This window comes from Phyllostomus discolor, chromosome 3 (assembly GCF_004126475.2).
Source record: "Phyllostomus discolor isolate MPI-MPIP mPhyDis1 chromosome 3, mPhyDis1.pri.v3, whole genome shotgun sequence".
NCBI classification, from domain to species: Eukaryota; Metazoa; Chordata; class Mammalia; order Chiroptera; family Phyllostomidae; genus Phyllostomus; species Phyllostomus discolor.
This window is the reverse complement of record NC_040905.2, coordinates 46,641,554-46,654,049: the sequence shown is the minus strand read 5'-3', so window position 1 is coordinate 46,654,049 and position 12,496 is coordinate 46,641,554. Positions and strand designations below refer to the sequence as shown.

The 12,496-nt window shown below is 40.9% G+C and overlaps 1 protein-coding gene across 2 annotated transcripts in view; it reads right to left on the bottom strand.

Annotated features, from left to right (window-relative positions):
* Positions 1–12,496, bottom strand: part of SV2C (synaptic vesicle glycoprotein 2C) — a 186,124-nt gene that overhangs the window by 88,963 nt on the left and 84,665 nt on the right. For both annotated transcript variants that reach the window (XM_028531082.2, XM_036020439.1), the window contains one exon: positions 9,107–9,287. In XM_028531082.2, the coding sequence (XP_028386883.1) occupies positions 9,107–9,287 (181 nt within the window). The remainder of the gene's footprint in view (positions 1–9,106; positions 9,288–12,496) is intronic.

Genomic DNA, 12,496 nt, shown 5'->3' with positions numbered 1-12,496 from the left:
TAAATCAGTGTTATAGCAGGATGAAGCAAAATGCCAAATGTTACTGTGTGCACAAGCCTCGGAAAGAACCTGGGAAGCCTGCCTGTCCTAAGCCCGCAAACTTCACAGCCACACCTCATGTTACTCCAGTTCAGAAGGCAACTCACTGGTGGGTTATGTTTGCCCTGCACCCCGTCACGCTGAATTATGCTGGCTATTGAAATGAGGAGGGCCTCAGGTTTCTGCAGTGAAAGAGGGGAGTTGTAGATAAAAAGAGTAATTGCACTTAAAATGGCTTGACGTGCGATAATTTAAGGGAGAACTTATGGAATGTCTGATGACTTCCTGTCCTGAGGAGGGATTCTCTTGAGTATCTCTGATCTGCTTTCATTCTCCAGTGAGCACACCCAGAGAATAATTTCCTTCTAACTTATTCCACCATGTGATTGTCATAGTCCTCTACCTGGATCTTCCACTTCACGTTTCCACTGGAAGTGGGGCGCTATGGGAGAACATGATTAAGGAGAAAGTTGAATAACTGCTGTAAAGTCATGTGTTCATATAGACTGTACACAGAGGGCGAAGTCCACCAAGGGCTGGCTCTAGCAGCTTTTATTATGGGACAAGTATTACGGGTCCATAAGAAGAATAGTGAGTGGTATAGCTTATGCAAGCGATCACAGTTACAAGTAGTTCTTAAGAATATATCTTTAATCCTTACTCAGAATCAACAGAAAAGAAAGGAAGCAATTTAAAAGCCAATTAATTATGTTTTCAGTTGGACACAGAAACAAACAGCTAAAAGCAGCAGCCCCAAAGATGGACTTTTCAGCAACTTGCTCTTCATGAAAGTAAATAGACTACCCCAGAGGAGGCTGTTCAGAGGCTTAGATGGAAGAACACAGATCTGACAGTCTCTGAGTGAGCGGGGTTTGCACAGAAAGCGAGGTGGCTATATTGATTAGAAGGCACATGTGCATTGCAAGTAATCAAGACAGAAACAGGAGAACACTTCCTAGTAACTGAACCACTCATCAAATCAAGAATGGGAATCTCCCAGTGGCAGTGTGAAAGTGATTGGTGGTTTGGATAGCTTTAGTCCTCCAGTCTCTGAAGCCACAGTTTAAAGAATAATATTCTTTGATATGGGCTGTTTTGCTATTTTTCAGTAATATATAACCTATCAATAGAATAATTGGTAGCAAACAACTACTTTAAAAATATTGAGATGTAAACAAATAATATGGATAAAAACTGTGTTTCTAAGAAAACATAGCTTCAATCCAACCCCTAGCCCTTGTTTGCCATCCGATTGGTACCCTGAGCCCCCAAACTTAAAGAAGTCTATGTGTCCACAGCAGCAGACCTGGTGCCACTGGTGGAAAAGGTACAGTGATAGATTGGGAGTCTAATGCTTCCTGGAAAAAAATTAATACGGCTATTGAAAGAGCTGGAAGAATACATTCATTCCCATAGCACCTAAATGGTGTCACAAATAAAGGCGATCACTATGATGAACTGTAAGAAATGATAAAAATATGCAGATTTTTCCAGGCTATACATATCTACTCATTTGTTCCTCTATTCACTCTAACCCACCTGCCACTTACCCATCCATCTATCATCTCCCCAGCACCCCCCTAACCCAGCCAGACTCTGAGCCAGGCACATCACCAGTTGCTGGAGGTACAGGTATGAAGACCACAATGTCCTGCCCTCAAGGAGCTCACAGAGTTGAATCTAAAGAGTGAATATGGCTAGTTTTTCACAATTACATGCTGTGAGTCCATCTAGAAGATCTTTTGCTCTGTTACTTCTCTCTTGAGATCAGCAGCACCTTCACTAAAGGGTATACCGGGAAATAAAGTGTGTCCACAAGGTCAACTTTATGTTGGAAATTCTCATAAGAAGCATTGTCTAAAATAGTGCTTTCCAATAGAAATACCATGTGAGCCATATATATTTTCTAATTTTCTAGAAAATATATTAAAACAGCAAAAAAATCAGGTAAAGTTAACATATATTCATTTAACCCAATATCCAAATATTATCAGTTTGATGTGTGATCAATATAAAAATTATTAATTAATGATATATTTTGTGTTCTTTTATATGTGCTAAGTTTTTGAAATTTAGGGCTATGTAATTGTGCACTTTCAGCACATCTTAATTTGGCCACATTTCAAGTGCTTGGCAGTTACATGTGGCCTGTTGGACAGCATAGGCCTAAGAAAGCACAGACCCCCTGTTCACAATTTGGGTTTACAATTATTTTTGGATTAAAGCTAACTTTGCCTGTTGCCTCATCTTCCATATTGGGAGAGGTCTTTCCATTTTGCTTCTCTCAATCAGAAATATCCTGAACTGATCTTTCAACATATGTACTTAGTGCCTATCATGCATTGAGTCTTGTGTCATATGAAATGAGACATTTCTTTCTTTTTTTAAGAAAAATCATTTATTTATTTAATTTTTTGGTGGAGGGGGAGGGAGAGAGGAAGAGAGGGAGAGAAACATCAGTGTGTGGTTGCCTCTCATGGGCCCCCTACTAGGGACCTGGCCCACAACCCAGGCATGTGACCTGACTGGGAATCGAACTGGCAATGCTCTGGTTCGCAGGCTGGCATTCAATCCACTGAGCCACACCAGCCAGGGATGAAACCAGATGTATCTTACAGAATCTGAGACAGTACTGCTGGCTGGTTATGAGCATGGGCTCTGGAGCCAGACTGCCTGGGTATGATTATACCACTTACTGTGTGACCTTGGACAGCAACTAACTTCTGTGCCTCAATTTTCTCATCTCTAAAGTGGGTAGAATAAATATTACCTTCCTTACAGGGGCAACATAAGATTTAAATGAGACGATATTTATAAAGTGCTTAACATGGCATCTCTCATAGGGTAAGGTCTTTGATAAAACACACCTTAAAAGTTTTGAAAATTTTTAAAATGGCCTGCATTTTCCCAATATGATAAGAAAATTGACATCAAGAGGAAGGCTACTTTGAAAGGAAACTTTATCATTTAGAAACAGACAAAAAAGCAAAAGACCTAGGAGGGCAGGTGTCTACTGAACATTAGGAAGTCAACTTATCTGTGCCTCAATCTTCTAAGTTAAAAAGGCATGACACTTTTGCACTCCTAATTATTTAAAACTGTTGTGGAAATAAAGGAGATGCTGTGTATAGAACACCTCGAAGAATCCTAGTTAATGGCGATCATTACTGCAAAACAAAGGCATACTGGTTAATATAACTTATTAATATAACTTATATGTTAATGGATGGATATTGCAAAGAGCTATGAAGCGTACTTTTGTGAGGCTCCGTACACCGAGGGAGAAGTGACTGTCCATTTACTAGTGATAGACACTTTGAAGTTTCATCTTAATTTCCATTGCTGTTGTACTTTTCCCTGACCTTCATGTTCAGCAGTGCCAGGCCCTCAGTGGGCAGCTCCCACCACCCCCGACGTTACCCGGCTTCTGAAGCATCACCATTCCCATAATTAACAGTGACTAGAAGCAAATAATTTAATCCTGGGCAAATGAAAATGAATCAGGGGTGTCAATTCCACTTCTCATCTTTCCAGTTTTCTGTAACAAAAGAGGAGAGGGGAGTGTCTGTTCCCTGGAGTGAGATTCACTCGGAAAGTGAGAGACAGCTGAATAATTGGAGATGCCCTTTGCCTCATTCCTGCAAAACACTGTTGTCCCTGGCAGGAAAATTATTCTTAGCACTGAATAAATATCTCAAGTCACACAGAATATGGCAGCTGGACATATTTATGTTACTAAGAAAATGTACTCATGACTTGGTGTGGTGAATTAGGCAGAAAGCACATTTCGAGGCAATGAAATCATAAATCCAGAGAGTCCTCAGGCTAAACCAGTGCTCCTCCCTGTCTCCTTTATATTTAGAAACAGGAAAATAACCCAGTGCTGCTAATGATGCTTCAACAATGAAATAAGACAGAGCAACCTATGGCATTTTCAATAAAATCATGGTGAAGGCATTTTAACCTTGGATTTAGAATGCACAGTTTACTTGTTCACACAGTTGTTAGTTCAAAAGACTTAACTGCAGCTTAAGTCCTAGCTGTGTCACTCCTGGTTCCATTAGTGGATGGTTGGTCTGTGACCCAGAAATTCTCATTCTCCCTTGAGATTCCCAATGTGTGGAACAGGTGGACACGTGCTGTGCCAATGTGAAGATTCTGTCAGTTGCGATAGAATGGCACCTGGAAACCACCATGGGACAGATTTAGGAGCCCACTGAACCCACCGTGAGATGAACCTGAGCTAAAACTCCACGGATCACCTGATCTCCAAAAGTCCCTTCCCTGATGGTGGACCACAGTGACATTTTAGGTCTCCTGGAAACAGTGTCAGTCCAGAGCTAGTGCCTAGTAAGTAAGTCCTGAAAAGCTTGATTATTTCCTTTTCCCTCATGCATAGTTACCCTGGTAAGAGGCTAAAGGTCCCTGAGGAAGGCTGGGAGAAAGATTAACAGTATAAATGTTCAGTAGTGTACAAGGATCCTTCCTCGGGAGACCCAGTCTCCCCCTCCTCTGTATCTGGCTCAAGTCTGGAAATTGATTGAGCTGCCATGACTCTCTGTTTTTATGATTAAAGTTAAACTTTTGTTCACTTGACCTAGAACTCTTCTGTGTATACAGATCAAGTAAGACCTATCTGTTTCACTTCTAGGAGCACCATCCACACAGGTCTGTGCAGTCAGGCTACTCCAGCTGCTGCTTTGACTCCGCCCCTTCACAGTAACCATGCCCACCTTGGGCGATTGAGCAGTAAAGACAGCATACTTGTCTTATCACTCCCTACCCTTCTGGAATTCATATGCTGGTAGAGGAGGGAAATAAGCTCATAAAAAGTGAATATAATATTTTGATTATCAGTAAGTGCTACCAAGAAGACTAAACAGAACTCCCAGTGTCTTTCTGTGGTGAAGGACACTGGGAGATTGCTTCCAGGGTGGCCTGAGGTCATGTGTGCTGAGGATCTGGGAGAAGAGCCTTTACAGCAGAAAGGATGGTGAGAGGGATGCTCCTGGGCAATGTGTAGAGAATGGCAGGATCTGAGCACCAAAAGCCCACGACAGAAAAATTCCCAGCATTCTAAAACCTCGCTTGCTTGGTCACCTGGTTTTCCTCAATTTACAAAGCAGATCAGATGTGAATGGAGGGAGCTGCTTAACTAAGTAGATATAACAAGATCTCTTATTTAAGGACTCCAGGATAAAAAGCCGTAACTGTTTGGCTTAACTTTTAGTAAAGTAAGTTTAAATAAAAAGGGAACACATCAGTGCTTCAGCTGCTTATGCACTGAGTTCATACGTGATGGAAATGAAATGGGTTTACATATTATATGCTTTTAAAAATAAGAAGAGCCTTTATGTGGAAATTGGTCTTTCATGCACAGTTTTATCATTGTTTTCTCTTTCTTCCCGTGCCCCTTGTTATCTCTGTTCAGGCAAGGACCAGTTCTTAGCAGGTGGAGAATGAGAGATCTGTTAGTGTGTCTTCCCTCTGTGACCAGAGTGAAAGCACCTTGGGGCTCGGGCTCATCCATACCTGTGAAAGTTCCAGTATTGTTTCAGAGCTGGGACTACAAACCTATGGCAGGTGCCAGAGTGTTTTTCTGAGGTGAACTGAAGAGGAATTGGAGAAAAGATTTGGCTGAGACCACCCAACAATTCAGAAACAGGTGTCCAGATGAACACTAGAGCTGCTGAGAAAAACCTATATATGTATGTACACACACACACACACACAATGGAATATCATGCAGCAATACAAAAAAGAATGAAAGCTTGTCATCTGTGACAACATGGCAGGATCCAGCACGGGTATCCAACCTGCAGCCAACTATGGCTATGAATGTGGCCCAACACAAAATCGTAAATTTATTTAAAACATTATGAGATTTTTTTGTAATTACGTGTCACAGTGTATTTAATGTGTGGCCCAAGACAACTCTTCTTTTTCCAGTGTGGCCCAGAGACGCCAAATAGTTGGATACCCCTGATCTAGAGGGTATTATGCTAAGTGAAGTAAGTAAGGCAGAGAAAGAAAAGTACTATGTGGTTTCACTTATATGCAGAATCTAAAGAAAAATGAGAAACAAACAAACAAAGAAAAAAACCCAGATTCATAGAAATAGAGACCAAAGGAATGATGATTATCAGAAGGGAGAAGATGTGGGATAGGTGAAAAGAGGAAGGAGACTATACTCAATAATATGATGATAGATTTGCACAGTGACAGATGATTACTTAGAATTTGTGGGGTGATCACATTGTAAGCTATAAAAGTGCCAAAATCACTATATTGTACACCTGAAACTAATACACATGATAGCTAACAGACTATTGTATATCAACTATACTTTAATAAAAAAAACTTATAAAAAATCCTCTGTCATAGAGGTGGCACTTCATATGTTACATGTAGGTAACATGACCCATCAACTCAGCTGAGGAAAAACAATAATTTTCTTCATTTTCTTTAACATCATTTCTCAGGCCCCCTCAGCTGCTAGAGCTCACAAAACTCTGGGTGTTTTGCCACCTGGGCCCAGGTGAGTAAGCTCATGTGGCTCCTCTTAGCCCTGCCCCCAGCCTAGGGAATCTCCATCTCTTCTGGGGAGCAGGGAGGCTCCATGTCACTCGCTCTAGTCTCTCCCAAGTCTTTTGCCTTTGGTTCATCCTTTCAGCTTCCCTCACAGGTAAGACTTAAAATTTCAAAGCCAGAGAGATGCTTCTTTTTCTCTCTCCCTCTGCTGTCACTCTGAGACAATGAGTACAGGCAGCTTAGCTGAAGGAATGCAACAAAGAACAAAGGGAGCAGGAAGTGCCACACCATGGGGGAGTGTTCCTACCTCTCCTCCTCTACCACATACTTTTAATATCTTATATCATTTGATTGGAATGGAAAGTATTATTATCTCCCTTTTCAAAAGATGTACCAGACTGGAAAAGCTGAGAGACTTTCCCAAGGTCCCACAGTGAAGGGCAGGGGTAGATGGACTTGGATTTCTGGACTTTCAGTCCTTGCCAATTTCCCAAAGGCACAGTGCGTTTGCCTCCAGTATTATAATTTAGAGAGCCTAGCTGAGTTAGCAATACACAGTCTGTGCTTTGCCAGGTAAATTATGTTATTAAGAGGTCAGCAGCTCTGAGCTGCTAGCTGAAGAACAATTTGTCTGCAACAGGGAATAAGATGACGTCATGAATATACCCAAGCAGGCTCTGCTTCTGTGCTGCCCTTGAATTAGTGTCTGGACAGTCCATTAGTTTTGAGTGTTTTGCAACCACCATAATAGCCCTTTTCTCTGCAGTCAACTGGGTTGACCATATCACAATGCAGACTGGCACTTAAAATCACCATAATAATTTGACCACAGTCAGGTACTTTTGAGTCAGTGGATATGGGTGAAATTTCCTGGAAAAGATTGCAAATGGAAAGGCCTAGAAACTTCAGACTTTAGGCTATTAGCCTTCTCCTGACAGGCTAATGGTATTATGTAGGTAGTAGAAAGTGGAAGGAAACCTTGTTTTTTCCTGGTAAAAAAGAATGTCTCATCCTATGGACATGGAGAAGGGCCTTTAACAAAGAGCCCCAAATAATACCTGTTCTTCCTCAGGTATCCCAATTCTCTGAGAATTAGGTATGCTGTAGCCCTTGAATCCATGAGGCAAATGACCTCCCCAAGTCAGTAGTGTGTGTAAGCCAATCTCACACAGTGCTCTGAGCATCAAAGGGTCCCTCTAGTGAGGAAAAGCCCTCCTCCTCAATCATTGTAAAGCAAATTAGTGATTCTGATACTTTTTTCCTAATGAAATAACATTTTTATACTTTCCCAAACTTTCCAACCCTCTAGGTTTACTGGAATGTATGTATTCTGAGGAAATATCCTGAAATTTGTATAATGGCGTTTCATATTTGCCCATTATATGCAGAATGTAGCATATAAGGGGGTATAAGAAGATTAAAAAAGACCCTGGCTGGTGTGGCTCAGTGAACTGAGTGCCAGCCTGCAAACCAAAGGGTTGCCTGTTCAATTCCCAGTCAGAGCATATGCCTGGGTTGTGAGCCAGAGCCCCAGTAGATGGCCCACAAGCGGCAACTACTCACTGATGTTTTTCTCCCTTTCTTTCTACTTCCCTTCCCCTCTGTATAAAAAATTAAAAATAAACAAAAAACATCTTGTAGTTCTCTGACCTTCTCTTTTGGCAAAACTGTGTTTTCCTGTGTGGGTACCTCCATCATCAACAACCACAACTGACAGGCTTTTCAAGTTCATAACCCAGCACTGTATCCTTCCCTTTCTTCATTTATTTATTTTTATATGATTCCTATAGATTTATCTTATGTCACCCCAGAGAAAGAATGTCTGTAATGAAAATAAAGTTCTCAAGAACAAATCAGAAAGTTTTTTTCTATTTTTTCCTTATCAAAGCAGTTTCTTAGACTCTTCTAATTGAGTACTAGGTTTTCCTAAGGTGTGAGTTGACTTAGCAGTAACGAGCGTTTCAAGCTCTTTAAAGAAAATGGCCACACCATTGGCTATGCTATGCCATTGCACTTGGCTAACAGTACAACTTCTGTTAATTCAACAAAAGTCAAAAACAGGCTTCCTACCTAGTTAAATATGCTGTTAATATAGATCAATAAAATAACCTTTACTGGAGACACTGTCATCCTGGATTTAAGAGAACACCTGAGTGGTCCAAACCTTTAATTAGTTCATAATGTAGGACCAGAGCTATTTCTTGCTTAAATTAAATTTTCAGAGGAAAAATACACTTATGAAAGTGCTCTGCCATGGGAACAGCTTTCCAGTTAAAACAATACCTATTTCCAAGAAGTAAAACACTAACCGGATCAGCCTCGAGAACACAGATGTGTGTTCCCTTCTCTTCTGGATTTAAAGGCAGATAATTATATTTCTAAGAGCCGGCATAATGGCCCCGTAGGCTGACACAAAGGCAGGGAAGGGGATATGTTAAGGGATAATTTCTTGGTAATGAGGTCCTTTAGAGTGGAGAACATGTACAATTATTAAGAATAAATACATTACTATAAAATATGAAGGAGAAAACCTTACCCGAATCCAGAAAGTAAGCGACAGAAGAGGAAGAAGCCATAACCTTGGACAAATGAAGAAAGGAAGGCAAAGAATCCGTTGACAGACATGCAAATCAGAAGAGACTGCTTCCTTCCCACTTTGTCAGCCAGTCCTCCCCAGAAGAACGCCCCCACCATCATCCCGAGGTAGACTATGCTGCCTGCAACACACAGAAACAAAGAAATATGTCAGAGATTGGGAGTACACGACACATGTAACGGCAAAGGAACAAGGGACAAGATACATTCCAGCATTATGCATGGAAAAAGTTTCCTTCAAAAATATAACCTTTAGAACACACAATTCAGCTTTCAAGTTGGAGAGTAAGCTTTGTGGGCTACCTTTGGTGGCTGTGACCAATGGCAAGTACAAAAGACAAAATAGTCACATTCTCACCAGCCACACGGAGATGGGTACAGAGTGGGCAGGCATACGGAGTCTCCACACAGAACATCCTGGAGTTTGACTCATGGCCATGTCACCTTTGGTCTGAACACCTGACTTATCACCACAACAAGTCCAAGATGGGGGACTGTAATATCAAGTGTTCCAAGGTCAAAGTGTATTCCCCAGTCTGCTTCCAGTCTCTGCCTGTAGCATATGACCGCATATGACCTGGGCCAAGGTCAGACCCTTAGGAACCCTTCAGAGGATTTTAAGAGTTTTCTCTCTAGTCCTTTCTGAAAGCTCTGGCCCTTCCTTGGGAAAGAAAGAAAGCTAGAGAAGATGATTTTAGAGGTTATAAAAGTTAATCTGAAAATACTCTCAAATTCCATTCATAAAAGAAAACTTTTTCTTGGAGTCAGGATTTTAAGGAGCCTAAGAAGAAGAGAAATAGCGATTAGTAGTTTGGGAATTATGAAACTCATCCTTGTTGGCTTTGCTTCCATAAGGAAACAAATGGAAAATGAAAAGCTAGAGAGATGTCCCTCTTGTGTCACTATGAGTATACACTTGAATTTCTAATTCATTTGCTGCTTCTAAAGAACCAGGCCCCCCATGGGCCCTATCCAGATTCTTTCTTAGGATCAAATAACCTTAGGCATGGCAAATATTACTTCAGAGAGGTTTCCAAAAGGGTGTGCAATGTCTAGGGGAAATGGCATAATTAATACTGGAAGTATATTATATTTGAGTGTGGTGTTAAAAAAGCTGCTACTATACCTTTCATTTATTTCTGCTTTTTCCCTTACTTCACCAAAGCACCATTTGAACAGTCCCTTTTCTAAAGCACATTTAAGATACTCAGCAGCATCTAAGTAATAAGGTTAAAAAAAAAAAAACACTGGCTGATTTATTGCTTTAGATTTCTATGGGAAATGGCCTATTCAAACATTCACCCTGAATTTGTTTGCTTAACACACAGTTAATGGATCAATATGAGATCCAGAAAGACAACAGGTGGCAAAGTCTGGTGACCCTCACATCAATGACATGCAGATGCTGCTTTGTAGATGCTCAAGTACAGACAGCTACAGTGAATGGCCCGTGTTGGAGCAACTGCAGAATAAAAAAAGACAAAAGCTGTTCTTATTTAGACTGGGGTACTGCCAAGGTGTGGCTGGTTAGCCGTGCCTGGGTGGACATGACATATTTTTCTCTGTACTACAGGGCTGGCAATAGACAGATCATCCTTTTTTAAAAATTATATTTTATTGGTTGTGCTATTACAGTTGTCCTGATTTTTTCCCCTTTGCCCCTTCCACCCAGCACTTCCCACTCCCTCAGACAATCCCCCCACCATTGTTCATGTCCATGGGCCATTCATATAAGTTATTTGGCTGCTCCATTTCCTATATTGTAGTTTACATCCCCACGGCTATTCTGTAACTACCTATTTGTACTTCTTAATCCCCTCACCTCCTCATCCATTCCCCCATACTTTTCTCCCATCTAGCAACCATCAAAACACTCTCCATATCCATGATTCTGTCTCTGTTCTTCTTGTTTGCTTAGCTTATTTTTTAGTTTCAATTGTTGATAGATATGTATTTTTTTTTTGCCATATTACTGTTCACAGTTTTGATCTTCTTTTTTTTTAAATGAGTCCCTTTAACATTTCATATAATAATGGTTTAGTAATGAAGAACTCCTTTAGTTTTTTCTTTTTGGGAAGCTCTTTATCTGCCCTTTGATTCTAAGTGATAGCTTTGCTGTGTAAAGGAATCTTGGCTATATGTCCCTGCTTTTCATCACTTCGATTATTTGTTGCCAGTCCCTTGTAGCCTGCAAAGTTTCTTTTGAGAAATCAGCCAACAGTCTTATGGGAACTCCCCTGTAGGTAACTAACTTCTTTTCTCTTGTTGCTTTTAAGATTTTCTCTTTAATTTTAACCTTTCACATTCTAATTATGATGTACCTTGGAGTGGGCCTCTTTGCATCCATCATAATTGGAATTCTGTGATTCCTGGACTTGCATGTGTATTTCCTTCATCAAATTACGGAAATTTTCTTTCATTATTTTTTCAAATAGATTGCCAATTTCTTGCTCTTTCTCTCCTCCTTTTGGTATCCCTAAGATGTGAAAGTTGGACCTCTGGAAGTAGTCCCAGAGGCTGCTTATACTATCCTCATTTTTTGGATTCTTTTTTATCTTTTTCTGATTGGTTATTTTTGGCTTCCTTATGTTCCAAATCATTGATTTGATTCTTGGCTTCATCCACTCTATTGTTCTCTGTAAATTGTTCATTTCAATTAGGGTATCCTTTGTTTCTGACTGGATCTTTTTTATATTTTTAAGGTCCTCATTAAGTTCCTTGAACATCCTTATAACCAGTGTTTTGAACTCTGCAACTGATAGATTGCTTATCTCTATTTCGTTTACCTCTTTTTCTGGAGTTTTGATCTGTTCTTTCATTTGGGCCATGTTTCTTTGTCTCCTCATTTTGGCAGCCTCCCTGTGTTTGTTTCTATGTATTAGGTAGAGCTGCTTTGACTCCGTGTCTTGGTAGTGTGGCCTAAATAGTAGGCGTCTTAAAGGGTCCAGTAGCATAGCTTCTTCCATCACCCAAGCTGGGTACTCAAGATATGCCCTTCAAGTGGACTGAGTACACCCTCCTCTTGTAGTTGAGCCTTGGTTGCTGTTGGCAGATCAATGGGAGGGATTTACCCAGGCCAATCAGCTGCAAGGACTGGCTGTGATCACTTACCACCAACCTCCGCCATCCCTGGAGGATCAGCTGTGCAGGTTCAGGGTGGTGGCACTCTATATGGTCTATAGCTGTCCACTGGGTGCACAGGTCCTGGGGTTTCCTGAGTGATGCAGGCCAAAATCAGCCCAAGTTCAGCTCCCACATGTGTTTTGCCTGTGGCCATCCTGCCTGAGCTATAAAGCAATCTGAGATGGCTGCTACTTGTACTGGGCTTGGA